Below are 27,110 nucleotides of genomic sequence, written 5' to 3'. Positions count from 1 at the left end.
ATATTTACAGTTCAGTGTGAAGAATGTAGTGACATCTAGTGGTGAATTTTCATGTTGCAGCTGAATACCCCTCAACTCACCCTCCTCTTCCAAACATGAGAGAGAACCTGTGGTAACCTTCAGTTGTCCTAAAAACTCAAAAGGTGTTTAGGTTGTCCAGTCTGGGCTACTGTAAAAAGCATGGTGGCCTCCGTAAAGAGGATCCGCTCCCTACGTAATTATAAAAGGCTCATTGGGGAGTAAAGAAAACAATTACTACAATATAGAAGAAACACACTGGTGAGAACATCACTAAGATCACTTTATATTCAGTTTCTGCCACTAGATCCCTTTCACCTAGATCTTACACACTGGACCTTTAACTAATATATTAAAGTTATTGTAAGTGCCTAAATACAATATTACAGTAGATGTTCATGTTTATAAATCACAACAGTGTTATGATACACTGGTAGGTCAATAGATACTTCTACTAAAAAGGAAAATGAACCAGTCAACTCTTTCAAAATTGTTTTAACCCGGTTGCTTTTATTTTTGGAGATGTAATATTCAAACAATGGAACATCATGTCAGGTGACTGCAAACCAGATAACTTTCCAATCATTTCAGAACATAAACATGCTGCATCATCACTTGCTTCATCAGATTAACAGAATAACCAATTGTTGATTATTCAGATAAGGAGGCCTACCAAAACCCCCACCCCGCCGCTCGCAGCTGTAGCGACCCCCGACACACCAACTGCACCTACAGTGACACAAACACATTGGACGATCAGTACATTTTATCAAGTTATAGTGAAAGCATTCCCAATACTGTCATCACAATACAGTGTATACAGTAATATCAAATGAAATGATATTCTGGCCACCAGAACTACTACAAAGCTGTCACATATGTTTTAATTGAGATATTGGCATAAAATATATTGTCAGTATAAGATGACTGAACAATCGAGGGAGAGAAGTAGAATAAGGGTAACAAAATTGACTGTCTACTGAAACAAAATAAAAACAGATTTAATCATAAATGAAACAACACAAAAAAATGTGCATTAGATTAAGCATGTAAATTATGGTACAGCAGATGTTAAGTGGATTAGAAAAGGTGAAAACAGTAAAAGAAACACTTAAGAATTAAGAAAATATCCCCCCAAGGAGACAGTTCAAACCAAAATAAACCATCTACTGTTTACCTATTGTTTGACAAATAGCCACTGCACTTCCAGCTGCCACTCCACCTCCGCTAGCCACTGCAGAAAACGACATCAGACTAGCAGCAATGGAACCTGCTGCAATTCCAGCTGAGGTGAAACCTACGACCGCAAGAACAGCAGGGGCCGCGGCCATAGTCCCTGCTGCACCTGGACAAGAACACAGCAGAGATGGAGCCTTCATAATCATTGTTGTTATTTGTTGCTATTGTTATTTCATATCTATTAATGTCTTACCTGCTCCAAATGCTAAAGCTGTCACTGAAACACAAGAAAAAAATTGTATCTTATTACAGCGAAGCTTTACAGACTTGAGGTTCATACTTTTATTAATCAAGTGAAACATGATGCTACATATAGATGTTGATTTTCTAAAAGAATGTTTCAGAATAGTCAGAGGAAGAGTGGTACTCACAAAGGCCCATCGTTTTTTCTTTCTTCTCCTCTCGGAAAAGTTTTTCCTCTGTTGTGAGCAGCCGGGAGCTGGACTGGTATTTATACACTTCATGATGGATTCCTCAGAAACGAAACTGTGGTACAATCTGAACACTAGGGGGCGTCTCCACAGGACTGCGGAGGAAAATAAAACTGATGAAATCCAACCAACTGAAAACAAAGGTATGGAAAATGAATCAGCAGTTCTATTATTTTCATTTAAAAAAACAAAAACAATGGCACAAGTCATGGCAAATCAAAGGTTACTCAAACAAAGGAAAGAGGTTTTTCATGAAAGCACCAGTGTACAATTAACTTATAGCTTGTCTGTTTGTAATAAAATAATTAATTTAAACATGACTGGGCTGTATCGATGAAACTTTGGCAGATACTTTGCTCGTTAAATCATAATGCTTACATTTGTACATATAAACAAAATGTGTTATTCTTTCCCAGACGATCAAACAAAAAAGCCAACAGGGGTGAAAACAAAAGTTCCTTGTCAGAGGTAAAAAGTATCCTTAAACTGAGGGATGAAATCTGCACATTCTCAACAATATTAGCATGGAAGCCAGGTTACAGATCAGGAGGAAACATCTTGTGACTCTGGACTACTTTTGATAAAGAGTGAGTCTGAATGGAGCCTGACCTGTGCTCCATGGCTGCACTGAACACATGCACTCAGTCATTTCACTCAGAATCTCTATGAGAGTTCTATGGTTTTATCACTTCACTGTTCATCTGTGTACTTTAACAACTGGAGCATTTTTCTCGTTATTGTTTGACATACATTTTCTTTTCAGCCTTGTACGTTGTTGGTGAATGTGGCTGTTTTGCATGAATGTATTTTAAGATGGCAAATGATACATATAGTTGCTGTTCTAGTTAGTCACATGTCCATCACCTACTTCATTTATCCTTCAGCAGCATTGTTGCTCTCATCAACTGATTACATCCAAGCAGACACTGCAATACGTGACACGCAACTAACATTACCTAATTAGGTCAATTATAATTCTCACGCATTATGTTGTCTGATTGGATGTGGTCAGAGGATGAAAAGAACAATGATTAACTAGAACAGCAACTCCCCAACTTGGTATTTAAATTGTCTCCCACTGCCATCTCCACCTATAATAATACAAAAATATACTTTAATTATATAGTCCTTTTTAAAAATAGACTTTACAAAAGTACTTTGACAACAAATCAAGAAAGGTAAATATAAACTTGAACACGTAAAAGCAATAAAAGGAGATTAAAATAAGTGAACACGTAAAATAAAAGGTGAAAAGAAAACGATAAAATAACAGTATCACACGAAAGCAACTCTATAAAAATGGGTTATAATAAGTGATTTTAAAGAAGTCCCTGACTCTGCAAGCCTTATCTCCTCAGGCCGTTTCAAAGCTGAGGGGCTCTGATGGCAAAAGCAGGGTCACCTTTTGTTCGGCACAGCAAGCAGGGTTCCACCTGAGGATCTAAGGCTGTGTGAAAGTAATATGGGGTCATAAATTCTGTGATGTGTCTTGGAGCCAGACCTTGGCATGCTTTAAAAGTGATCAGTAAAATCCTAAAATCAATTCTAAAACGTACAGGGACCAATGAAGAGAAGCAAGGATTGGGTGGTGTGATTTTGCCTTGTAAGTGCACAGTGGTATTCAGGAAAACAAAAGTAGACCTGATATATGGTGATCATGGTGAACATTCACCTGTTTCACTGTAGAAAAGAAGGTTTGGACCTGAAGGTTGTGGCACCTCCAATAAATATTAACAGTTCAGTGGGGAGAATTTAGTGACATCAGGTGGAGAATTTTCATATTGCAGCTGAATACCCCTCACCTCACCCTCCTCTTCTGAACATGAGAGAGAACCTGTGGTAACCTTCAGTTGTCATAAAAACTCAGAAGATGTTTAGTTTGTTCAGTCTGGGCTACTGTAAGAAACATGGTGGCCTCCGTAAAGAGGATCCGCTCCTTACGTAATTATAAAAGGCTCATTGGGGGATAAAGAAAACAATTACTGCAATATAGAAGAAACACACTGGTGAGAACATCACTAGGATCACTTTATATTCAGTTTCTGCCAGTAGATCCCTTTCACTTAGATCTTACACACTGGACCTTTAACCAATATATTAAAGTTATTGTAAGTGCCTGAATACAATATTACAGTACATATTCATGTTTATAAATCACAACAGTGTTATGATACACTGGTAGGTAAATAGATAATTCAACTAAAAAGGACAATGAACCAGTCAACTCTTTCAAATGTGTTTTAACTCGGTTGCTTTTATTTTCGGAGAGATGTAAGATTCAAACAATGAAACATCATGTCAGGTGACTGCAAACCAGACAACTTTCCAAACATTTCAGAACATAAACATGCTGCTTCATCACTTGCTTCATCAGATTAACAGAATAACCAATTGTTGATTATTCAGATAAGGAGGCCTACCAACAACCCCACCCCGCCGCTCGCAGCTGCAGCGCCCCCCGACAGACCAACTGCACCTACAGTGACACAAACACATTGGACGATCAGTACATTTTATCAAGTTATAGTGAAAGCATTCCCAATACTGTCATCACAATACAGTGTATACAGTATTATCAAATGAAATGATATTCTGGCCACCAGAACTACTACAAAGCTGTCACATATGTTTTAATTGAGATATTGGCATAAAATATATTGTCAGTATAAGATGACTGAACATTTGAGAGAGAGAAGTAGAATAAGGGTAACAAAATTAACTGTCTACTGAAACCAAATAAAAACAGATTTAATCATAAATGAAACGACACAAAAAAATGTGCATTAGATTAAGCATGTAAATTATGGTACAGCAGATGTTAAGTGGATTAGAAAAGGTGAAAACAGTCAAGGAAACACTTAAGAATTAAGAAAATATCCCCCCAAGGAGACAGTTCAAACCAAATTAAACCATCTACTGTTTACCTATTGATTGAAGAATAGCCACTGTACTTCCAGCTGCCACTCCACCTCCGCTACCCACTGCAGAAACCGAGATCAGACTAGCAGCCATGGAAGCTAATGCAATTCCAGCTGAGGTGAAACCTACGGCCGCAAGAACAGCAGGGGCCGCGACCACAGTCCCTGCTGCACCTGGACGAGAACACAGCAGAGATGGAGCCTTCATAATCATTGTTGTTATTTGTTGCTATTGTTATTTCATATCTATTAATGTCTTACCTAATGCAATTGTTAAACCTGTCACTGAAACACAAGAAAAAAATTGTATCTTATTACAGCGAAGCTTTACAGACTTGTAGTTCATACTTTTATTAATCAAGTGAAACATGATGCTACATATAGATGTTGATTTTCTAAAAGAATGTTTCAGAATAGTCAGAGGAAGAATGGTACTCACAAAGGCCCATCGTTTTTTCTTTGTTCTCCTCTCAGAAAAGTTTTTCCTCTGTTGTGAGCAGCCTGGAGCTGGACTGGTATTTATACACTTCATGATGGTTTCCTCTAGCCTGGATGCCAGACGAATTTAGCCCCGCCCACAACAGATTTGGTCGGGCAGTTCGGTCTGGGTTTAGCCTGGATGCCAGACGAATTTAGCCCCGCCCACAACAGATTTGGTCGGGCAGTTCGGTCTGGAGTCGCTCCATTGGGAAAAAATTATGGGGCGTGTTTCAACTGACCAGGAAGTAAAATTCCTCTTCACTCAATTGGATAGATCTACAAACAATAAGAGCAACGTAGTATGTGACGTATGCTAAGCAACGCATTGTGAGTTATTTACTGGGTTCACACCGGACGCTTCAGCGCAGGACCAGGAAGTAAAATTCCTCTTCGCTCAATTGGATAGACCTACAACCAATCAGAGCAACGTAGTATGTGACGTATGCTAAGCAACGCATTGTGAGTTATTTACTAACCCGGGTTCACACCGGACGCTTCAGCGCAGCGCCAAGCCTTAAATAACAGCTGGCTCCCATCCACTCCCATGTTAAAACTTTGTGCCGGTCACACCGGAGGCTGAAGCACCGCGAGGCAGCCTTGGCGCAGCGCGGTGCTTCAGCCTCCGGTGTGACCGGCACAAAGCCGTGCAGCGATCTACTGGATCAACGGGTGATATTATTAGCGCTGCCCGGCGGTTCAGCGTCGCTTCAGTGTCCGTTGTGAACAGCCAAGCGCCGGGGTGATAGGGATTAGCGCGGTGCTCTGGCGTAGCCTCCACGTTCTGTGTTCCTCTTTCAAAATGAATGCGCTGTCGATGTCTTCTAAAACAGACTCAATGGCAGCATCTACACATCTCAGCTCGCCAGCGGCAGGCATGTTTGTTGAAAACGAATTCAACCCGAGGGCACTGTGATGACGTGGTTGATTACGTTACCGTTGATCATCTGTCAATCATCGTATAAAGCCCGCCCTGACAATCTGATTGGCCCGGTCCGGCCATAATTTTTTCCCAATGGAGCGACTCCAGACCGAACTTCCCGACCAAATCTGTTGTGGGCGGGGCTAAGTTCGTCTGGCATCCAGGCTAGGTTTCCTCAGAAACGAAACTGTGGTAAAATCTGAACACTAGGGGGCGTCTCCACAGGACTGCGGAGGAAAATAAAACTGATGAAATCCACCCAACTGAAAACAAAGGTATGGAAAATGAATTAGCAGTTCTATTATTTTCATTTAAAAAAAAAAAAAAAAACAATGGCACAAGGCATGGCAAATCAAAGGTTACTCAAACAAAGGAAAGAGGTTTTTCATGAAAGCACCAGTGTACAATTAACTTATAGCTTGTCTGTTTGTAATAAAATAATTAATTTAAACATGACTGGGCTGTATCGATGAAACTTTGGCAGATACTTTGCTCGTTAAATCATAATGCTTACATTTGTACATATAAACAAAATGTGTTATTCTTTCCCAGACGATCAAACAAAAAAGCCAACAGGGGTGAAAACAAAACTTCCTTGTCAGAGGTAAAAAGTATCCTTAAACTGATAGATGAAATCTGCACATTCTCAACAATATTAGCATGGAAGCCAGGTTACAGATCAGGAGGAAACATCTTGTGACTCTGAACTATTTTTGATAAAGAGTGAGTCTGAATGGAGCCTGACCTGTGCTCCATGGCTGCACTGAACACATGTACTCAGTCATTTCACTCAGAATCTCTATGAGATTTCTATGGTTTTATCACTTCACTGTTCATCTGTGTACTTTAACAACTGGAGCATTTTTCTCGTTATTGTTTGACATACATTTTCTTGTCAGCCTTGTACGTTGTTGGTGAATGTGGCTGTTTTGCATGAATGCATTTTAAAATGGCAAATGATACATATAGTTGCTGTTCTAGTTAGTCACATGTCCATCACCTACTTCATTTATCCTTCAGCAGCATTGTTGCTCTCATCAACTGATTACATCTAAGCAGATACTGCAATACGTGACACGCAACTAACATTACCTAATTAGGTCAATTATAATTCTCACGCATTATGTTGTCTGATTGGATGTGGTCAGAGGATGAAAAGAACAATGATTAACTAGAACAGCAACTCCCCAACTTGGTATTTAAATTGTCTCCCACTGCCATCTCCACCTATAATTATACAAAAATATACTTTAATTATATAGTCCTTTTTAAAAATAGACTTTACAAAAGTGCTTTGACAACAAATCAAGAAAGGTAAATATAAACTTGAACACGTAAAAGCAATAAAAGGAGATTAAAATAAGTGAACACGTAAAATAAAAGGTGAAAAGAAAACGATAAAATAACAGTATCACACGAAAGTAACTCTATAAAAAAAGTTTATAATAAGTGATTTAAAAGAAGTCCCTGACTCTGCAAGCCTTATCTCCTCAGGCCGTTTCAAAGCTGAGGGGCTCTGATGGCAAAAGCAGGGTCACCTTTTGTTCGGAACAGCAAGCAGGGTTCCACCTGAGGATCTAAGGCTGTGTGAAAGTAATATGGGGTCATAAATTCTGTGATGTGTCTTGGAGCCAGACCTTGGCATGCTTTAAAAGTGATCAGTAAAATCCTAAAATCAATTCTAAAACGTACAGGGACCAATGAAGAGAAGCAAAATTTGGGTGGTGGGATTTTGCCTTGTAAGTGCACAGTGGTATTCAGGAAAACAATAGTAGACCTGAGATATGGTGATCATGGTGAACCTTCACCTGTTTCACTGTAGAAAAGAAGGTTTGGACTTGAAGGTTGTGGCACCTCCAATAAATATTAACAGTTCAGTGTGGAGAATTTAGTGACATCTGGTGGAGAATTTTCATATTGCAGCTGAATACCCCTCACCTCACCCTCCTCTTCCGAACATGAGAGAGAACCTGTGGTAACCTTCAGTTGTCATAAAAACTCAGAAGATGTTTAGTTTGTTCAGTCTGGGCTACTGTAAGAAACATGGTGGCCTCCGTAAAGAGGATCCGCTCCTTACGCTATTATAAAAGGCTCATTGGGGGGTAAAGAAAACAATTACTGCAATATAGAAGAAACACACTGGTGAGAACATCACTAGGATCACTTTATATTCAATTTCTGCCAGTAGATCCCTTTCACTTAGATCTTACACACTGGACCTTTAACCAATATATTAAAGTTATTGTAAGTGCCCTAATACAATATTACAGTACATATTCATGTTTATAAATCACAACAGTGTTATGATACACTGGTAGGTCAATAGATAATTCAACTAAAAAGGACAATGAACCAGTCAACTCTTTCAAATGTGTTTTAACTCGGTTGCTTTTATTTTCGGAGAGATGTAAGATTCAAACAATGAAACATCATGTCAGGTGACTGCAAACCAGACAACTTTCCAAACATTTCAGAACATAAACATGCTGCTTCAACCACCTCCCAGCTGCTCCATCACTGGCAGCTTCACTTGTTGCGCTTTGATCCACCAGACGCACCTACAGTGATACACACACAATGGATGATCAGTACATTTTATCAAGTGACAGAGAAAGCAATACCAATACTATCACAGATATTAAGTGGATTAGAAAAGGTGAAAACAGTGCAAGAATCAATTAAGATATAGAAGTTTTCCACCCAAGGACACAGTTCAAACCAAAATGAGCCATGTACTGTTTACCTTTTGATTGACAAACAGACACCAGACTTCCTGCTCCCACTCCACCTCTGCCAGCCACTGCAGAAGCCGACATCATTTTAGCAGCCGTGGAGCCTGCTTTAATTCCACCTGAGGTGAAACCCGCGGGCCCCAGAGAACCAGGGGTAGAACCCTTAGCCACTGCTGAACACAACAGATATGAAGCCTTCATTATTGTTGTTATTGTGATTTTTGCTTTTGTTATTGTTTCTATCATTGTTATTGTTATTGCATGTCTATTGATGTATTACCTGCTCCAACTGCTGCTCTTGACACTGAAACACAAGAATAAAATTGCATCTTATTAGAATGAAGCTTTACAGACTTGTATTACATGCTTTTATTAATCAAGTGAAACATGACGCTACATATAGGTGTAGATTTTCTCAAAGAATGTTTCAGTCTGGTCAGATGAAAAATGGTACTCACCAGGATCCATGTTTTTTCTTTGCTCTCCTCTCTGCTGTGTTTTTCCTCTGATCTGAGCAGCCTGGAGCTGGACTGGTATTTATTCTCTTCATGATGGTTTCCTCAGAAACAAAACTGTGGTACAATCTGAACACTAGGGAGCGTCTCTACTGGATTGCTGAGGAAAATTAAACTGATGAAATCCATCCAACTGGAAACAAAGATATGGAAAATGAATCTGCAGTTTTATTATTTTCATTTCAAAACAAACATGGCAGAATAAATGTTACTTAAACAAAGAAAGGACGTTTTTCTTGAAAGCACCAGTGTACAACTAACTTATAGCTTGTCTGATTGTAATAAAATAATTAATTTAACATAACTGGGCTGTATCGATGATACTTTGGACCTGTGTTATTCTTTCCCAGACGATCAAATAAACATGCTAACAGGGATAAAGACAAAACTTCCTTGTCAGAGGTAAAAAGTATTCTTTAAACTGAAGGATGAAATCTGCACATTCTCAACAATAATAAGCTTAGATGCTAGGTTACAGATCAGGAGGAAAAATCAAGTGACTCTGAACTATTTTTGATAAAGAGTGAGTCTGAATGGAGCCTGACCTGTGCTACACGGCTGCACTGAAGACATGCACTCAGTCATTTCACTCAGAATCTCCATGAGGCTTCTACAGTTTTATCACTTCACTGTTCATCTGTGTACTTTAAAAACTAGAGCTTTTTTCTTGTTGTTGTTTGAATTCATTTTTCTTGTCAGCCTCGTACGTTGTTGGTGAATGTGGCTGTTTTACATGAATGTATTTTAAGAGGGCAAATGATAAATATTATAATGCGTGAGAATTTAAGAATAATTCTCACGCATTATAATTTCAGATTGGGTGTGGTCAGCTGATGAAAGGAACCATGCTGGTGAAGTATAAATAAAGTAGGTAAATGTCTTCTGACTAAGTAGAACAGCCACTCCCCTGCCTTGGTATTTAACTTGTCTCCCATTGACATCTCCACCCAATGTATAATAATATACTGCCGTATCTTTCAAGCAGCAGTGTCTTGTCGAAGTTGGTGTTTGAAAAGAGGAGACGCGGAGCCAGAACTTGCAGCATAACAGAATTTATTACACAGAAGTTTCACAGGTCAGACGGGCTCCATGGTATGCCCGGAGAATTCACAACGGCCAGATAGTGAAAATCTGGCTCGCCTCTGCCAGGCAAGACCTTTTAAAGAGGAGGTGTTGCAAACAAAACTATAGATCAAATGACGTAGCACATAGGGTCTATGCCTAAATTTGCACATGTTTTTAGTTACTGTAAGTTGAAGTCACCTGCTAGATCTTTGCCCCTCCCTTAGCAGGTCAGATACTATCCCATAGGTCAAAGATCATTCCAAAGAGGGGGACAAATAACCCAAACACATAAAATAGCACTTACGAAGCCTGAAACTTCAGAATCAAGTAACTTAAGAGGGTAGCATGCCATCATGGGATATGACCGTGTAAGAAAGCTCCATTAGCGGAATTTACGACAATACAAATAACTTTATTTATATAGCACCTTTTAAAAACAAACTTTGCAAAGTGCTTTGACAACAAAGCCAGAAAGGTAAATATAAACTTGAGCAGATTAACATATGTATATACGTAAAATAAAAGTTGCAAAGAAAATGATAAAATCACAGTATCACATGAAAGCAAGTCTATACAAATGGGTTGTAATAAGTAATTTAAAAGAAGCCCCTGACTCTGAAAGCCTTATCTTCTCAGGGCGCTCCAAAGCTGAGGGGCTCCGATGGCAACAGCAGGGTCACATTTTGTTTGGAACAGCAAGCAGGGTTCCACCTGAGGATCTAAGGCTGTGTGAAGGCACATAAGGGGGCAGTAATTCTGTGATGTGTCTTGGGGCCAGACCCTGGTATGCTTTAAAAGTGATCAGTAAAATCCTAAAATCCATTCTAAAACGTACAGGGACCAATGAAGAGAAGCAAGGATCGGGTTGAGGTGATTTTTAACTTTATAAAGGCCAGTGAGACCAGTGTAGACCACCAACAGTAAAAACTGCACACATAGTGCACAGTGGTTCTCAGGAAAACAGAAGTAGAGATTAGCCTGATAGATGGTGATCATTGTGCCTTTGTCACTGTAGAAAAGAAGGTTTTGGACCTGAAGGTTGTGGAACCTCAAGTAAATATTTACAGTTCAGTGTGAAGAATGTAGTGACATCTAGTGGTGAATTTGCATGTTGCAGCTGAATACCCCTCAACTCACCCTCCTCTTCCAAACATGAGAGAGAACCTGTGGTAACCTTCAATTGTCATAAAAACTCAAAAGGTGTTTAGGTTGTCCAGTCTGGGCTACTGTAAAAAGCATGGCGGCCTCCGTAAAGAGGATCCGCTCCCTACGTAATTATAAAAGGCTCATTGGGGGGTAAAGAAAACAATTCCTACAATATAGAAGAAACACACTGGTGAGAACATCACTAGGATCAATTTATGTCCAGTTTCTGCCACTAGATCCCTTTCACATAGATCTGACACACTGGACCTTTAACTAATATATTAAAGTTATCGTAAGTGCCTAAATACAATATTACAGTACATGTTCATGTTTATAAATCACAAAAGTGTTATGATACACTGGTAGGTCAATAGATACTTCTAATAAAACGGACAATGAACCAGTCAACTCTTTTAAAATTGTTTTAACCCGGTTGCTTTTATTTTTGGAGATGTAATATTCAATCAATGAAACATCATGTCAGGTGACTGCAAACCAGACAACTTTCCAAACATTTCAGAACATAAACATGCTGCATCATCACTTGCTTCATCAGATTAACAAGGTGACCAATTGTTGATTATTCAGATAAGGAGGCCTACCAAAACCCCCACCCCGCCGCTCGCAGCTGTAGCGACCCCCGACAGACCAACTGCACCTACAGTGACACAAACACATTGGACGATCAGTACATTTTATCAAGTTATAGAGAAAGCATTCCCAATACTGTCATCACAATACAGTGTATACAGTAATATCAAATGAAATGATATTCTGGCCACCAGAACTACTACAAAGCTGTCACATATGTTTTAATTGAGATATTGGCATAAAATATATTGTCAGTATAAGATGACCGAACATTTGAGGGAGAGGGAAGTAGAATAAGGGTAACAAAATTGACTGTCTACTGAAACAAAATAAAAACAGATTTAATCATAAATGAAACAACACAAAAAAATGTGCATTAGATTAAGCATGTAAATTATGGTACAGCAGATGTTAAGTGGATTAGAAAAGGTGAAAACAGTGAAAGAAAAACTTAAGAATTAAGAAAATATCCCCCCAAGGAGACAGTTCAAACCAAAATAAACCATCTACTGTTTACCTATTGTTGGAATAATAGCCACTGTACTTCCAGCTACCACTCCACCTCCGCCAGCCACTGCAAATAACGGGATCAGACTAGCAGCAATGGAAACTACTGCAATTCCAGCTGAGGTGAAACTTACGGCCGCAAGAACAGCAGGGGCCGCGGCCACAGTCCCTGCTGCACCTAGACGAGAACACAGCAGAGATGGAGCCTTCATAATCATTGTTGTTATTTGTTGCTATTGTTATTTCATATCTATTAATGTCTTACCTGCTCCAAATGCTAAAGCTGTCACTGAAACACAAGAAAAAAATTGTATCTTATTACAGCGAAGCTTTACAGACTTGTAGTTCATACTTTTATTAATCAAGTGAAACATGATGCTACATATAGATGTTGATTTTCTAAAAGAATGTTTCAGTATAGTCAGAGGAAGAGTGGTACTCACAAAGGCCCATCGTTTTTTCTTTCTTCTCCTCTCAGAAAAGTTTTTCCTCTGTTGTGAGCAGCCTGGAGCTGGACTGGTATTTATACACTTCATGATGGATTCCTCAGAAACGAAACTGTGGTACAATCTGAACACTAGGGGGCGTCTCCACAGGACTGCGGAGGAAAATAAAACTGATGAAATCCAACCAACTGAAAACAAAGGTATGGAAAATGAATCAGCAGTTCTATTATTTTCATTTAAAAAAACAAAAACAATGGCACAAGGCATGGCAAATCAAAGGTTACTCAAACAAAGGAAAGAGGTTTTTCATGAAAGCACCAGTGTACAATTAACTTATAGCTTGTCTGTTTGTAATAAAATAATTAGTTTAAACATGACTGGGCTGTATCGATGAAACTTTGGCAGATACTTTGCTCGTTAAATCATAATGCTTACATTTGTACATTTAAACAAAATGTGTTATTCTTTCCCAGACGATCAAACAAAAAAGCCAACAGGGGTGAAAACAAAACTTCCTTGTCAGAGGTAAAAAGTATCCTTAAACTGAGGGATGAAATCTGCACATTCTCAACAATATTAGCATGGAAGCCAGGTTACAGATCAGGAGGAAACATCTTGTGACTCTGGACTATTTTTGATAAAGAGTGAGTCTGAATGGAACCTGACCTGTGCTCCATGGCTGCACTGAACACATGCACTCAGTCATTTCACTCAGAATCTCTATGAGAGTTCTATGGTTTATCACTTCACTGTTCATCTGTGTACTTTAACAACTGGAGCATTTTTCTCGTTATTGTTTGACATACATTTTCTTGTCAGCCTTGTTGTTGGTGAATGTGGCTGTTTTGCATGAATGCATTTTAAAATGGCAAATGATACATATAGTTGCTGTTCTAGTTAGTCACATGTCCAACACCTACTTCATTTATCCTTCAGCAGCATTGTTGCTCTCATCAACTGATTACATCCAAGCAGACACTGCAATACGTGACACGCAACTAACATTACCTAATTAGGTCAATTATAATTCTCACGCATTATGTTGTCTGATTGGATGTGGTCAGAGGATGAAAAGAACAATAATTAACTAGAACAGCAACTCCCCAACTTGGTATTTAAATTGTCTCCCACTGCCATCTCCACCTATAATAATACAAAAATATACTTTAATTATATAGTCCTTTTTAAAAATAGACTTTACAAAAGTGCTTTGACAACAAATCAAGAAAGGTAAATATAAACTTGAACACGTAAAAGCAATAAAAGGAGATTAAAATAAGTGAACACGTAAAATAAAAGGTGAAAAGAAAACGATAAAATAACAGTATCACACGAAAGCAACTCTATAAAAATGGGTTATAATAAGTGATTTAAAAGAAGCCCCTGACTCTGCAAGCCTTATCTCCTCAGGCCGTTTCAAAGCTGAGGGGCTCTGATGGCAAAAGCAGGGTCACCTTTTGTTCGGAACAGCAAGCAGGGTTCCAGCTGAGGATCTAAGGCTGTGTGAAAGTAATATGGGGTCATAAATTCTGTGATGTGTCTTGGAGCCAGACCTTGGCATGCTTTAAAAGTGATCAGTAAAATCCTAAAATCAATTCTAAAACGTACAGGGACCAATGAAGAGAAGCAAGGATTGGGTGGTGGGATTTTGCCTTGTAAGTGCACAGTGGTATTCAGGAAAACAAAAGTAGACCTGATATATGGTGATCATGGTGAACCTTCACCTGTTTCACTGTAGAAAAGAAGGTTTGGACTTGAAGGTTGTGGCACCTCCAATAAATATTAACAGTTCAGTGTGGAGAATTTAGTGACATCTGTCGGAGAACTTTCATATTGCAGCTGAATACCCCTCACCTCACCCTCCTCTTCTGAACATGTGAGAGAACCTGTGGTAACCTTCAGTTGTCATAAAAACTCAGAAGATGTTTAGTTTGTTCAGTCTGGGCTACTGTAAGAAACATGGTGGCCTCCGTAAAGAGGATCCGCTCCTTACGTAGTTAAAAAAGGCTCATTGGGGGGTAAAGAAAACAATTACTGCAATATAGAAGAAACACACTGGTGAGAACATCACTAGGATAACTTTATATTCAGTTTCTGCCAGTAGATCCCTTTCACCTAGATCTTACACACTGGACCTTTAACCAATATATTAAAGTTATTGTAAGTGCCTGAATACAATATTACAGTACATATTCATGTTTATAAATCACAACAGTGTTATGATACACTGGTAGGTAAATAGATAATTCAACTAAAAAGGACAATGAACCAGTCAACTCTTTCAAATGTGTTTTAACTCGGTTGCTTTTATTTTCGGAGATGTAAGATTCAAACAATGAAACATCATGTCAGGTGACTGCAAACCAGACAACTTTCCAAACATTTCAGAACATAAACATGCTGCTTCATCACTTTCTTCATCAGATTAACAGAATAACCAATTGGTGATTATTCAGCAGAAGAGGCTTTCCAACCACCTCCCAGCTGCTCCATCACTGGCAGCTTCACTTGTTGCGCTTTGATCCACCAGACGCACCTAAAGTGACACACACACAATGGATGTTCAGTACATTTTATCAAGTGACAGAGAAAGCAATACCGATACAACCACAGATATTAAGTGGATTAGAATAGGTGAAAACAGTACAAGAAACAATTAAGATATAGAAGTTTTCCACCCAAGGACACAGTTCAAACCAAAATGAGCCATGTACTGTTTACCTTTTGATTGACAAACAGACACCAGACTTCCTGCTCCCACTCCACCTCTGCCAGCCACTGCAGAAGCCGACATCATTTTAGCAGCCGTGGAGCCTGCTTTAATTCCACCTGAGGTGAAACCCGCGGGCCCCAGAGAACCAGGGGTAGAACCCTTAGCCACTGCTGAACACAACAGATATGAAGCCTTCATTATTGTTGTTATTGTGATTTTTGCTTTTGTTATTGTTTCTATCATTGTTATTGTTATTGCATGTCTATTGATGTATTACCTGCTCCAACTGCTGCTCTTGACACTGAAACACAAGAATAAAATTGCATCTTATTAGAATGAAGCTTTACAGACATGCTTTTATTAATCAGGTGAAACATGATGCTATATATAGGTGTTGAATTTCTAAAAGAATGTTTCAGTCTAGTCAGATGAAAAATGGTACTCACCAGGATCCATGTTTTTTCTTTGCTCTCCTCTCTGCTGTGTTTTTCCTCTGTTGTGAGCAGCCTGGAGCTGGACTGGTATTTATTCTCTTCATGATGCTTTCCTCAGAAACGAAACTGTGGGACAATCTGAACACTAGGGAGCGTCTCTACTGGACAGCTGAGGAAAATGAAACTGATGAAATCCATCCAACTGGAAACAAAGGTTTGGAAAATGAATCTGCAGTTTTACTATTCTCATTTAAAAACAAATATGGCAGAATAAATGTTACTTAAACAAAGAAAGCACGTTTTTCATGAAAGCACCAGTGTACAATTAACTTATAGCTTGTCTGATTGTAATAAAATAATTAATTTAACATAACTGGGCTGTATCGATGATACTTTGGACCCGTGTTATTCTTTCCCAGACGATCAAATAAACAAGCTAACAGGGGTGGAAACAAAACTTCCTTGTCAGAGGTAAAAAGTATTCTTTAAACTGAAGGATGAAATCTGCACATTCTCAACAATAATAAGCTTAGATGCTAGGTTACAGATCAGGAGGAAAAATCAAGTGACTCTGAACTATTTTTGATAAAGAGTGAGTCTGAATGGAGCCTGACCTGTGCTACACGGCTGCACTGAAGACATGCACTCAGTCATTTCACTCAGAATCTCCATGAGGCTTCTACAGTTTTATCACTTAACTGCTCATCTGTGTACTTTAAAAACTGGAGCATTTTTTCTTGTTGTTGTTTGAATTCATTTTTCTTGTCAGCCTTGTACGTTGTTGGTGAATGTGGCTGTTTTACATGAATGTATTTTAAGATTGCAAATGATACATATTATAAAGCGTGAGAATTTAATAATAATTCTCACGCATTATAATTTCAGATTGGGTGTGGTCAGCTGATGAAAGGAACCATGCTGGTGAAGTATAAATAAAGTAGGTAAATGACTTGTGACTAAGAAGAACAGCCTCTCCCCTGCCTTCGTATTTAACTTGTCTCCCATTGCCATCTCCACCCACTGTATAATAATATACAAATAACTTTATTTATATAGCACCTTTTAAAAACAAACTTTGCAAAGTGCTTTGACATCAAAGCCAGAAAGGTAAATATAAACTTGAGGACGTAAAAGCAATAAAAGGAGATTAAAATATGTATATACGTAAAATAAAAGTTGCAAAGAAAATGATAAAATCACAGTATCACATGAAATCAAGTCTATACAAATGGGTTGTAATAAGTAATTTAAAAGAAGCCCCTGACTCTGAAAGCCTTATCTTCTCAGGCCGTTCCAAACCTGAGGGGCTCTGATGGCAACAGCAGGGTCACATTTTGTTTGGAACAGCAAGCAGGGTTCCACCTGAGGATCTAAGGCTGTGTGAAGGCACATAAGGGGGCAGTAATTCTGTGATGTGTCTTGGGGCCAGACCCTGGTATGCTTTAGAAGTGATCAGTAAAATCCTAAAATCCATTCTAAAACGTACAGGGACCAATGAAGAGAAGCAAGGATCGGGATGATGTGATTTTGTCACTGTAGAAAAGAAGGTTTTGGACCTGAAGGTTGTGGCACCTCAAGTAAATATTTACAGGTCAGTGTGAAGAATGTAGTGACATCTAGTGGTGAATTTTCATGTTGCAGCTGAATACCCCTCAACTCACCCTCCTCTTCCAAACATGAGAGAGAACCTGTGGTAACCTTCAGTTGTCCTAAAAACTCAAAAGGTGTTTAGGTTGTCCAGTCTGGGCTTCTGTAAAAAGGATGGCGGCCTCCGTAAAGAGGATCCGCTCCTTACGTAATTATAAAAGGCTCATTGGGGGATAAAGAAAACAATTACTGCAATATAGAAGAAACACACTGGTGAGAACATCACTAGGATCACTTTATATTCAGTTTCTGCCAGTAGATCCCTTTCACCTAGATCTTACACACTGGACATTTAACCAATATATTAAAGTTATTGTAAGTGCCTAAATACAATATTACAGTACATATTCATGTTTATATATCACAACAGTGTTATGATACACTGGTAGGTAAATAGATACTTCAACTAAAAGGGACAATGAACCAGTCAACTCTTTCAAACCCGGTTGCTTTTATTTTTGGAGATGTAATATTCAAACGATGAAACATCATGTCAGGTGACTGCAAACCAGACAACTTTCCAAACATTTCAGAACATAAACATGCTGCATCATCACTTGCTTCATCAGATTAACAAGGTGACCAATTGTTGATTATTCAGATAAGGAGGCCTAACAACAACCCCACCCCGCCGCTCGCAGCTGCAGCGCCCCCCGACAGACCAACTGCACCTATAGTGACATAAACACATTGGACGATCAGTACATTTTATCAAGTTATAGTGAAAGCATTCCCAATACTGTCATCACAATACAGTGTATACAGTAATATCAAACGAAATGATATTCTGGCCACCAGAACTACTACAAAGCTGTCACATATGTTTTAATTGAGATATTGGCATAAAATATATTGTCAGTATAAGATGACTGAACAATCGAGGGAGAGAAGTAGAATAAGGGTAACAAAATTAACTGTCTACTGAAACCAAATAAAAACAGATTTAATCATAAATGAAACAACACAAAAAAATGTGCATTAGATTAAGCATGTAAATTATGGTACAGCAGATGTTAAGTGGATTAGAAAAGGTGAAAACAGTAAAAGAAACACTTAAGAATTAAGAAAATATCCCCCCAAGGAGACAGTTCAAACCAAATTAAACCATCCACTGTTTACCTATTGATTGACAAATAGCCACTGTACTTCCAGCTACCACTCCACCTCCGCTAGCCACTGCAGAAGCCGACATCAGACTAGCAGCCATGGAACCTGCTGCAATTCCAGCTGAGGTGAAACCTACGACCGCAAGAACAGCAGGGGCCGCGACCACAGTCCCTGCTGCACCTGGACGAGAACACAGCAGAGATGGAGCCTTCATAATCATTGTTGTTATTTGTTGCTATTGTTATTTCATATCTATTAATGTCTTACCTGCTGCAATTGCTAATCCTGTCACTGAAACACAAGAACAAAATTGTATCTTATTACAGCGAAGCTTTACAGACTTGTAGTTCATACTTTTATTAATCAAGTGAAACATGATGCTACATATAGATGTTGATTTTCTAAAAGAATGTTTCAGTATAGTCAGAGGAAGAGTGGTACTCACAAAGGCCCATCGTTTTTTCTTTGGTCTCCTCTCAGAAAAGTTTTTCCTCTGTTGTGAGCAGCCTGGAGCTGGACTGGTATTTATACACTTTATGATGGTTTCCTCAGAAACGAAACTGTGGTACAATCTGAACACTAGGGGGCGTCTCCACAGGACTGCGGAGGAAAATAAAACTGATGAAATCCATCCAACTGAAAACAAAGGTATGGAAAATGAATCAGCAGTTCTATTATTTTCATTTAAAAAAACAAAAAAAAAACAATGGCACAAGGCATGGCAAATCAAAGACCAGTGTACAATTAACTTATAGCTTGTCTGTTTGTAATAAAATAATTAATTTAAACATGACTGGGCTGCATCGATGAAACTTTGGCAGATACTTTGCTCGTTAAACCATAATGCTTACATTTGTACATATAAACAAAATGTGTTATTCTTTCCCAGACGATCAAACAAAAAAGCCAACAGGGGTGAAAACAAAAGTTCCTTGTCAGAGGTAAAAAGTATCCTTAAACTGAGGGATGAAATCTGCACATTCTCCACAATATTAGCATGGAAGCCAGGTTACAGATCAGGAGGAAACATCTTGTGACTCTGGACTATTTTTGATAAAGAGTGAGTCTGAATGGAGCCTGACCTGTGCTCCATGGCTGCACTGAACACATGCACTCAGTCATTTCACTCAGAATCTCCATGAGAGTTCTATGGTTTTATCACTTCACTGTTCATCTGTGTACTTTAACAACTGGAGCATTTTTCTCGTTGTTGTTTGACATACATTTTCTTGTCAGCCTTGTACGTTGTTGGTGAATGTGGCTGTTTTGCATGAATGTATTTTAAGATGGCAAATGATACATATAGTTGCTGTTCTAGTTAGTCACATGTCCATCACCTACTTCATTTATCCTTCAGCAGCATTGTTGCTCTCATCAACTGATTACATCCAAGCAGACACTGCAATACGTGACACGCAACTAACATTACCTAATTAGGTAAATTATAATTCTCACGCATTATGTTGTCTGATTGCATGTGGTCGGCTGATGAAAGGAACAATGATTAACTAGAACAGCAACTCCCCAACTTGGTATTTAAATTGTCTCCCACTGCCATCTCCACCTATAATAATACAAAAATATACTTTAATTATATAGTCCTTTTTAAAAATAGACTTTACAAAAGTACTTTGACAACAAATCAAGAAAGGTAAATATAAACTTGAACACGTAAAAGCAATAAAAGGAGATTAAAATAAGTGAACACGTAAAATAAAAGGTGAAAAGAAAACGATAAAATAACAGTATCACACGAAAGCAACTCTATAAAAATGGGTTATAATAAGTGATTTTAAAGAAGTCCCTGACTCTGCAAGCCTTATCTCCTCAGGCCGTTTCAAAGCTGAGGGGCTCTGATGGCAAAAGCAGGGTCACCTTTTGTTCGGAACAGCAAGCAGGGTTCCACCTGAGGATCTAAGGCTGTGTGAAAGTAATATGGGGTCATAAATTCTGTGATGTGTCTTGGAGCCAGACCTTGGCATGCTTTAAAAGTGATCAGTAAAATCCTAAAATCAATTCTAAAACGTACAGGGACCAAGGAAGAGAAGCAAGGATTGGGTGGTGTGATTTTGCCTTGTAAGTGCACAGTGGTATTCAGGAAAACAAAAGTAGACCTGATATATGGTGATCATGGTGAACCTTCACCTGTTTCACTGTAGAAAAGAAGGTTTGGACCTGAAGGTTGTGGCACCTCCAATAAATATTAACAGTTCAGTGTGGAGAATTTAGTGACATCTGGTGGAGAATTTTCATATTGCAGCTGAATACCCCTCACCTCACCCTCCTCTTCTGAACATGAGAGAGAACCTGTGGTAACCTTCAGTTGTCATAAAAACTCAGAAGATGTTTAGGTTGTTCAGTCTGGGCTACTGTAAGAAACATGGTGGCCTCCGTAAAGAGGATCCGCTCCTTACGTAATTAAAAAAGGCTCATTGGGGGGTAAAGAAAACAATTACTGCAATATAGAAGAAACACACTGGTGAGAACATCACTAGGATCACTTTATATTCAGTTTCTGCCAGTAGATCCCTTTCACCTAGATCTTACACACTGGACCTTTAACCAATATATTAAAGTTATTGTAAGTGCCTAAATACAATATTACAGTACATATTCATGTTTATAAATCACAACAGTGTTATGATACACTAGTAGGTAAATAGATAATTCAACTAAAAAAGACAATGAACCAGTCAACTCTTTCAAATGTGTTTTAACTCGGTTGCTTTTATTTTCGGAGATGTAAGATTCAAACAATGAAACATCATGTCAGGTGACTGCAAACCAGACAACTTTCCAAACATTTCAGAACATAAACATGCTGCTTCATCACTTGCTTCATCAGATTAACAGAATAACCAATTGGTGATTATTCAGCAGAAGAGGCTTTCCAACCACCTCCCAGCTGCTCCATCACTGGCAGCTTCACTTGTTGCGCTTTGATCCACCAGACGCCCCTAAAGTGACACACACAATGGATGATCAGTACCTTTTATCAAGTGACAGAGAAAGCAATACCGATACAACCACAGATATTAAGTGGATTAGAATAGGTGAAAACAGTACAAGAAACAATTAAGATATAGAAGTTTTCCAGCCAAGGACACAGTTCAAACCAAAATGAGCCATGTACTGTTTACCTTTTGATTGACAAACAGACACCAGACTTCCTGCTCCCACTCCACCTCTGCCAGCCACTGCAGAAGCCGACATCATTTTAGCAGCCGTGGAGCCTGCTTTAATTCCACCTGAGGTGAAACCCGCGGGCCCCAGAGAACCAGGGGTAGAACCCTTAGCCACTGCTGAACACAACAGATATGAAGTCTTCATTATTGTTGTTATTGTGATTTTTGCTTTTGTTATTGGTTCTATCATTGTTATTGTTATCGTATGTCTATTGATGTCTTACCTGCTCCAACTGCTGCTCTTGACACTGAAACACAAGAATAAAATTGCATCTTATTAGAATGAAGCTTTACAGACTTGTATTACATGCTTTTATTAATCAAGTGAAACATGATGCTACATATAGGTGTTGATTTTCTAAAAGAATGTTTCAGTCTAGTCAGAGGAAGAGTGGTACTCACCAGGATCCATGTTTTTTCTTTGCTCTACTCTCTGCTGTGTTTTTTCTCTGTTGTGAGCAGCCTGGAGCTGGACTGGTATTTATTCTCTTCATGATGGTTTCCTCAGAAACGAAACTGTGGGACAATCTGAACACTAGGGAGCATCTCTACTGGACAGCTGAGGAAAATGAAACTGATGAAATCCATCCAACTGGAAACAAAGGTATGGAAAATGAATCTGCAGTTTTATTATTTTCATTTCAAAACAAACATGGCAGAATAAATGTTACTTAAACAAAGAAAGGACGTTTTTCATGAAAGTACCAGTGTACAATTAACTTATAACTTGTCTGATTGTAATAAAATAATTAATAACTGGGCTGTATCGACGATACTTTGGACCTGTGTTATTCTTTCCCAGACGATCAAACAAAACAGCCAACAGGGGTGAAAACAAAACTTCCTTGTCAGAGGTAAAAAGTATCCTTAAACTGAGGGATGAAATCTGCAGATTTTCAACAATAATAAGGTTAGATGCCAGGTTACAGATCAGGAGGAAAAATCAATGGACTCTGAACTATTTTTGATAAAGAGTGAGTCTGAATGGAGCCTGACCTGTGCTACACAGCTGCACTGAAGACATGCACTCAGTCATTTCACTCAGAATCTCAAGATTCAAGATTCAAGATTCAAGATTTTTTATTGTCAAATGCACAACAATAACATTAAGCCGTCGCTGGCAGTGAAATGCTTGAGTCTCAGGCTCTCTTCTAACAATGCTCAAGTAATTACAACCTATACAATAAAATAAAATAGAAATAGTATAAAATAGAATAAAATAGAATATCAAAATTTAAAATAGAAAATAAAGTGTATATATCTAAATATATATATAAACAGCTGAGGAGAAAATGAAACAACATTAGTGCAAATATGCAAATATGTCACACAGAGGAGTTTAAAAGTCTTATGGCCTGGGGGATGAAACTGTCTCTGAGCCTGGTGGTGCGGGCCCATGAGGCTTCTACAGTTTATCACTTAACTGCTCATCTGTGTACTTTAAAAACTGGAGCATTTTTTCTTGTTGTTGTTTGAATTCATTTTTCTTGTCAGCCTCGTACGTTGTTGGTGAATGTGGCTGTTTTACATGAATGTATTTTAAGAGGGCAAATGATAAATATTATAATGCGTGAGAATTTAAGAATAATTCTCACGCATTATAATTTCAGATTGGGTGTGGTCAGCTGATGAAAGGAACCATGCTGGTGAAGTATAAATAAAGTAGGTAAATGTCTTCTGACTAAGTAGAACAGCCACTCCCCTGCCTTGGTATTTAACTTGTCTCCCATTGACATCTCCACCCAATGTATAATAATATACTGCCGTATCTTTCAAGCAGCAGTGTCTTGTCGAAGTTGGTGTTTGAAAAGAGGAGACGCGGAGCCAGAACTTGCAGCATAACAGAATTTATTACACAGAAGTTTCACAGGTCAGACGGGCTCCATGGTATGCCCGGAGAATTCACAACGGCCAGATAGTGAAAATCTGGCTCGCCTCTGCCAGGCAAGACCTTTTAAAGAGGAGGTGTTGCAAACAAAACTATAGATCAAATGACGTAGCACATAGGGTCTATGCCTAAATTTGCACATGTTTTTAGTTACTGTAAGTTGAAGTCACCTGCTAGATCTTTGCCCCTCCCTTAGCAGGTCAGATACTATCCCATAGGTCAAAGATCATTCCAAAGAGGGGGACAAATAACCCAAACACATAAAATAGCACTTACGAAGCCTGAAACTTCAGAATCAAGTAACTTAAGAGGGTAGCATGCCATCATGGGATATGACCGTGTAAGAAAGTTCCATTAGCGGAATTTACGACAATACAAATAACTTTATTTATATAGCACCTTTTAAAAACAAACTTTGCAAAGTGCTTTGACAACAAAGCCAGAAAGGTAAATATAAACTTGAGCAGATTAACATATGTATATCCGTAAAATAAAAGTTGCAAAGAAAATGATAAAATCACAGTATCACATGAAAGCAAGTCTATACAAATGGGTTGTAATAAGTAATTTAAAAGAAGCCCCTGACTCTGAAAGCCTTATCTTCTCAGGGCGCTCCAAAGCTGAGGGGCTCCGATGGCAACAGCAGGGTCACATTTTGTTTGGAACAGCAAGCAGGGTTCCACCTGAGGATCTAAGGCTGTGTGAAGGCACATAAGGGGGCAGTAATTCTGTGACGTGTCTTGGGGCCAGACCCTGGTATGCTTTAAAAGTGATCAGTAAAATCCTAAAATCCATTCTAAAACGTACAGGGACCAATGAAGAGAAGCAACGATCGGGTTGAGGTGATTTTTAACTTTATAAAGGCCAGTGAGACCAGTGTAGACCACCAACAGTAAAAACTGCACACATAGTGCACAGTGGTTCTCAGGAAAACAGAAGTAGAGATTAGCCTGATAGATGGTGATCATTGTGCCTTTGTCACCGTAGAAAAGAAGGTTTTGGACCTGAAGGTTGTGGCACCTCAAGTAAATATTTACAGTTCAGTGTGAAGAATGTAGTGACATCTAGTGGTGAATTTGCATGTTGCAGCTGAATACCCCTCAACTCACCCTCCTCTTCCAAACATGAGAGAGAACCTGTGGTAACCTTCAATTGTCATAAAAACTCAAAAGGTGTTTAGGTTGTCCAGTCTGGGCTACTGTAAAAAGCATGGCGGCCTCCGTAAAGAGGATCCGCTCCCTACGTAATTATAAAAGGCTCATTGGGGGGTAAAGAAAACAATTCCTACAATATAGAAGAAACACACTGGTGAGAACATCACTAGGATCAATTTATGTCCAGTTTCTGCCACTAGATCCCTTTCACATAGATCTGACACACTGGACCTTTAACTAATATATTAAAGTTATCGTAAGTGCCTAAATACAATATTACAGTACATGTTCATGTTTATAAATCACAACAGTGTTATGATACACTGGTAGGTCAATAGATACTTCTACTAAAAAGGAAAATAAACCAGTCAACTCTTTCAAAATTGTTTTAACCCTGTTGCTTTTATTTTTGGAGATGTAATATTCAAACAATGAAACATCATGTCAGGTGACTGCAAACCAGACAACTTTCCAAACATTTCAGAACATAAACATGCTGCATCATCACTTGCTTTATCAGATTAACAAGGTGACCAATTGTTGATTATTCAGATAAGGAGGCCTACCAACAACCCCACCTCTATCGCAGCTGCAGCGCCCCCCGGCAGACCAAGTGCACCTACAGTGACACAAACACATTGGACGATAAGTACATTTGATCAAGTTATAGTGAAAGCATTTCCAATACTGTCATCACAATACAGTGTATACAGTATTATCAAATGAAATGATATTCTGGCCACCAGAACTACTACAAAGCTGTCACATATGTTTTAATTGAGATATTGGCATAAAATATATTGTCAGTATAAGATGACTGAACATTTTAGGGAGAGAGAAGTAGAATAAGGGTAACAAAATGAACTGTCTACTGATACCAAATAAAAACAGATTTAATCATAAATGAAACAACACAAAAAAATGTGCATTAGATTAAGCATGTAAATTATGGTACAGCAGATGTTAAGTGGATAGAAAAGGTGAAAACAGTAAAAGAAACACTTAAGAATTAAGAAAATATCCCCCCAAGGAGACAGTTCAAACCAAAATAAACCATCTACTGTTTACCTATTAATTGCCAAATAGCCACTGTACTTCCAGCTACCACTCCACCTCCGCTAGCCACTGCAGAAGCCGACATCAGACTAGCAGCCATGGAACCTGCTGCAATTCCAGCTGAGGTGAAACCTACGACCGCAAGAACAGCAGGGGCCGCGACCACAGTCCCTGCTGTACCTGGACAAGAACACAGCAGAGATGGAGCCTTCATAATCATTTTTGTTACTTGTTGCTATTGTTATTTCATATCTATTAATGTCTTACCTGCTACAATTGCTACACCTGTCACTGAAACACAAGAAAAAAATTGTATCTTATTACAGCGAAGCTTTACAGACTTGTAGTTCATACTTTTATTAATCAAGTGAAACATGATGCTACATATAGGTGTTGATTTTCTAAAAGAATGTTTCAGAATAGTCAGAGGAAGAGTGGTACTCACAAAGGCCCATCGTTTTTTCTTTCTTCTCCTCTCGGAAAAGTTTTTCCTCTGTTGTGAGCAGCCTGGAGCTGGACTGGTATTTATACACTTCATGATGGTTTCCTCAGAAACGAAACTGTGGTACAATCTGAACACTAGGGGGCGTCTCCACAGGACTGCGGAGGAAAATAAAATTGATGAAATCCACCCAACTGAAAACAAAGGTATGGAAAATGAATCAGCAGTTCTATTATTTTCATTTAAAAAAACAAAAACAATGGCACAAGGCATGGCAAATCAAAGGTTACTCAAACAAAGGAAAGAGGTTTTTCATGAAAGCACCAGTGTACAATTAACTTATAGCTTGTCTGTTTGTAATAAAATAATTAATTTAAACATGACTGGGCTGTATCGATGAAACTTTGGCAGATACTTTGTGTAGCGTCCCCAGCTGAATGATGGTCAGATTCTTTTTTACTGATGGTTCATTATCCT

The 27,110-nt window shown here is 38.7% G+C and overlaps 8 protein-coding genes across 11 annotated transcripts; all 8 read right to left on the bottom strand.

The window, feature by feature from the left end:
• Positions 1 to 508: 508 nt before the first annotated feature.
• LOC128451449 (interferon alpha-inducible protein 27-like protein 2) lies at positions 509 to 1,740 on the bottom strand. The gene is made up of 4 exons (XM_053435287.1): positions 1,629 to 1,740; positions 1,451 to 1,474; positions 1,196 to 1,363; positions 509 to 747 (listed from the first exon to the last, which is right to left on the bottom strand). Exons 1-4 carry the CDS (start codon positions 1,636 to 1,638, stop codon positions 674 to 676), a joined length of 276 nt encoding a protein of 91 aa, XP_053291262.1. The 5' UTR covers positions 1,639 to 1,740; the 3' UTR covers positions 509 to 673.
• A 2,182-nt stretch (positions 1,741 to 3,922) lies between these two features.
• Positions 3,923 to 5,119, bottom strand: LOC128450747 (interferon alpha-inducible protein 27-like protein 2). Its single transcript, XM_053434394.1, has 4 exons — positions 5,046 to 5,119; positions 4,868 to 4,891; positions 4,613 to 4,780; positions 3,923 to 4,164 (listed from the first exon to the last, which is right to left on the bottom strand). The coding sequence occupies exons 1-4, from the start codon at positions 5,053 to 5,055 to the stop codon at positions 4,091 to 4,093; spliced, it is 276 nt and encodes a 91-aa protein (XP_053290369.1). The 5' UTR covers positions 5,056 to 5,119; the 3' UTR covers positions 3,923 to 4,090.
• Positions 5,120 to 8,375: 3,256 nt separating this feature from the next.
• On the bottom strand, positions 8,376 to 9,322 carry LOC128450748 (interferon alpha-inducible protein 27-like protein 2). 2 transcript variants are annotated; one of them, XM_053434395.1, is made up of 4 exons: positions 9,196 to 9,322; positions 9,018 to 9,041; positions 8,749 to 8,910; positions 8,376 to 8,563 (listed from the first exon to the last, which is right to left on the bottom strand). In XM_053434395.1, exons 1-4 carry the CDS (start codon positions 9,203 to 9,205, stop codon positions 8,532 to 8,534), a joined length of 228 nt encoding a protein of 75 aa, XP_053290370.1. In that variant the 5' UTR covers positions 9,206 to 9,322; the 3' UTR covers positions 8,376 to 8,531. The 2 variants fall into 2 exon arrangements, with proteins under 2 accessions (XP_053290370.1, XP_053290371.1); XM_053434396.1 differs by having other exon boundaries at positions 8,749 to 8,907; positions 9,196 to 9,257.
• A 2,560-nt stretch (positions 9,323 to 11,882) lies between these two features.
• Positions 11,883 to 13,129, bottom strand: LOC128450746 (interferon alpha-inducible protein 27-like protein 2). The gene is made up of 4 exons (XM_053434393.1): positions 13,005 to 13,129; positions 12,827 to 12,850; positions 12,572 to 12,739; positions 11,883 to 12,121 (listed from the first exon to the last, which is right to left on the bottom strand). Exons 1-4 carry the CDS (start codon positions 13,012 to 13,014, stop codon positions 12,048 to 12,050), a joined length of 276 nt encoding a protein of 91 aa, XP_053290368.1. The 5' UTR covers positions 13,015 to 13,129; the 3' UTR covers positions 11,883 to 12,047.
• Positions 13,130 to 15,295: 2,166 nt separating this feature from the next.
• On the bottom strand, positions 15,296 to 16,301 carry LOC128450822 (interferon alpha-inducible protein 27-like protein 2). 2 transcript variants are annotated; one of them, XM_053434517.1, is made up of 4 exons: positions 16,167 to 16,301; positions 15,998 to 16,021; positions 15,729 to 15,890; positions 15,296 to 15,543 (listed from the first exon to the last, which is right to left on the bottom strand). In XM_053434517.1, the coding sequence occupies exons 1-4, from the start codon at positions 16,174 to 16,176 to the stop codon at positions 15,512 to 15,514; spliced, it is 228 nt and encodes a 75-aa protein (XP_053290492.1). In that variant the 5' UTR covers positions 16,177 to 16,301; the 3' UTR covers positions 15,296 to 15,511. The 2 variants fall into 2 exon arrangements, with proteins under 2 accessions (XP_053290492.1, XP_053290493.1); XM_053434518.1 differs by having other exon boundaries at positions 15,729 to 15,887; positions 16,167 to 16,281.
• Positions 16,302 to 18,235: 1,934 nt separating this feature from the next.
• Positions 18,236 to 19,483, bottom strand: LOC128451154 (interferon alpha-inducible protein 27-like protein 2). Its single transcript, XM_053434934.1, has 4 exons — positions 19,354 to 19,483; positions 19,176 to 19,199; positions 18,921 to 19,088; positions 18,236 to 18,472 (listed from the first exon to the last, which is right to left on the bottom strand). Exons 1-4 carry the CDS (start codon positions 19,361 to 19,363, stop codon positions 18,399 to 18,401), a joined length of 276 nt encoding a protein of 91 aa, XP_053290909.1. The 5' UTR covers positions 19,364 to 19,483; the 3' UTR covers positions 18,236 to 18,398.
• Positions 19,484 to 21,617: 2,134 nt separating this feature from the next.
• On the bottom strand, positions 21,618 to 22,620 carry LOC128451153 (interferon alpha-inducible protein 27-like protein 2). Of its 2 annotated transcripts, none has more exons than XM_053434932.1 (4): positions 22,496 to 22,620; positions 22,318 to 22,341; positions 22,049 to 22,210; positions 21,618 to 21,865 (listed from the first exon to the last, which is right to left on the bottom strand). In XM_053434932.1, the coding sequence occupies exons 1-4, from the start codon at positions 22,503 to 22,505 to the stop codon at positions 21,834 to 21,836; spliced, it is 228 nt and encodes a 75-aa protein (XP_053290907.1). In that variant the 5' UTR covers positions 22,506 to 22,620; the 3' UTR covers positions 21,618 to 21,833. The 2 variants fall into 2 exon arrangements, with proteins under 2 accessions (XP_053290907.1, XP_053290908.1); XM_053434933.1 differs by having other exon boundaries at positions 22,049 to 22,207; positions 22,496 to 22,598.
• A 2,898-nt stretch (positions 22,621 to 25,518) lies between these two features.
• On the bottom strand, positions 25,519 to 26,728 carry LOC128451150 (interferon alpha-inducible protein 27-like protein 2A). Its single transcript, XM_053434929.1, has 4 exons — positions 26,637 to 26,728; positions 26,459 to 26,482; positions 26,204 to 26,371; positions 25,519 to 25,754 (listed from the first exon to the last, which is right to left on the bottom strand). Exons 1-4 carry the CDS (start codon positions 26,644 to 26,646, stop codon positions 25,684 to 25,686), a joined length of 273 nt encoding a protein of 90 aa, XP_053290904.1. The 5' UTR covers positions 26,647 to 26,728; the 3' UTR covers positions 25,519 to 25,683.
• Positions 26,729 to 27,110: the final 382 nt, after the last annotated feature.

This window comes from Pleuronectes platessa, chromosome 11, assembly GCF_947347685.1.
Source record: "Pleuronectes platessa chromosome 11, fPlePla1.1, whole genome shotgun sequence".
NCBI lineage: Eukaryota > Metazoa > Chordata > Actinopteri > Pleuronectiformes > Pleuronectidae > Pleuronectes > Pleuronectes platessa.
The sequence above is the reverse complement of the archived record's forward strand: the minus strand, read 5'-3'. Positions and strand labels throughout refer to the sequence as shown.

Bases quoted from the DNA above. Each gene is read 5' to 3' on its own strand.
- LOC128451449 (XM_053435287.1), bottom strand. The intron at 1,364-1,450 runs GTAAGACATTAA...GTTCTTGTCCAG, and splicing joins AGCTTTAGCATTTGGAGCAG to GTGCAGCAGGGACTATGGCC. The intron at 748-1,195 runs GTAAACAGTAGA...GTGTCACTGTAG, and splicing joins GGCTATTTGTCAAACAATAG to GTGCAGTTGGTGTGTCGGGG.
- LOC128450747 (XM_053434394.1), bottom strand. The intron at 4,781-4,867 runs GTAAGACATTAA...GTTCTCGTCCAG, and splicing joins AGGTTTAACAATTGCATTAG to GTGCAGCAGGGACTGTGGTC. The intron at 4,165-4,612 runs GTAAACAGTAGA...GTGTCACTGTAG, and splicing joins GGCTATTCTTCAATCAATAG to GTGCAGTTGGTCTGTCGGGG.
- LOC128450748 (XM_053434395.1), bottom strand. The intron at 8,911-9,017 runs GTAATACATCAA...TGTTGTGTTCAG, and splicing joins AAGAGCAGCAGTTGGAGCAG to CAGTGGCTAAGGGTTCTACC. The intron at 8,564-8,748 runs GTAAACAGTACA...GTATCACTGTAG, and splicing joins GTCTGTTTGTCAATCAAAAG to GTGCGTCTGGTGGATCAAAG.
- LOC128450746 (XM_053434393.1), bottom strand. The intron at 12,740-12,826 runs GTAAGACATTAA...GTTCTCGTCTAG, and splicing joins AGCTTTAGCATTTGGAGCAG to GTGCAGCAGGGACTGTGGCC. The intron at 12,122-12,571 runs GTAAACAGTAGA...GTGTCACTGTAG, and splicing joins GGCTATTATTCCAACAATAG to GTGCAGTTGGTCTGTCGGGG.
- LOC128450822 (XM_053434517.1), bottom strand. The intron at 15,891-15,997 runs GTAATACATCAA...TGTTGTGTTCAG, and splicing joins AAGAGCAGCAGTTGGAGCAG to CAGTGGCTAAGGGTTCTACC. The intron at 15,544-15,728 runs GTAAACAGTACA...GTGTCACTTTAG, and splicing joins GTCTGTTTGTCAATCAAAAG to GTGCGTCTGGTGGATCAAAG.
- LOC128451154 (XM_053434934.1), bottom strand. The intron at 19,089-19,175 runs GTAAGACATTAA...GTTCTCGTCCAG, and splicing joins AGGATTAGCAATTGCAGCAG to GTGCAGCAGGGACTGTGGTC. The intron at 18,473-18,920 runs GTAAACAGTGGA...ATGTCACTATAG, and splicing joins GGCTATTTGTCAATCAATAG to GTGCAGTTGGTCTGTCGGGG.
- LOC128451153 (XM_053434932.1), bottom strand. The intron at 22,211-22,317 runs GTAAGACATCAA...TGTTGTGTTCAG, and splicing joins AAGAGCAGCAGTTGGAGCAG to CAGTGGCTAAGGGTTCTACC. The intron at 21,866-22,048 runs GTAAACAGTACA...GTGTCACTTTAG, and splicing joins GTCTGTTTGTCAATCAAAAG to GGGCGTCTGGTGGATCAAAG.
- LOC128451150 (XM_053434929.1), bottom strand. The intron at 26,372-26,458 runs GTAAGACATTAA...GTTCTTGTCCAG, and splicing joins AGGTGTAGCAATTGTAGCAG to GTACAGCAGGGACTGTGGTC. The intron at 25,755-26,203 runs GTAAACAGTAGA...GTGTCACTGTAG, and splicing joins GGCTATTTGGCAATTAATAG to GTGCACTTGGTCTGCCGGGG.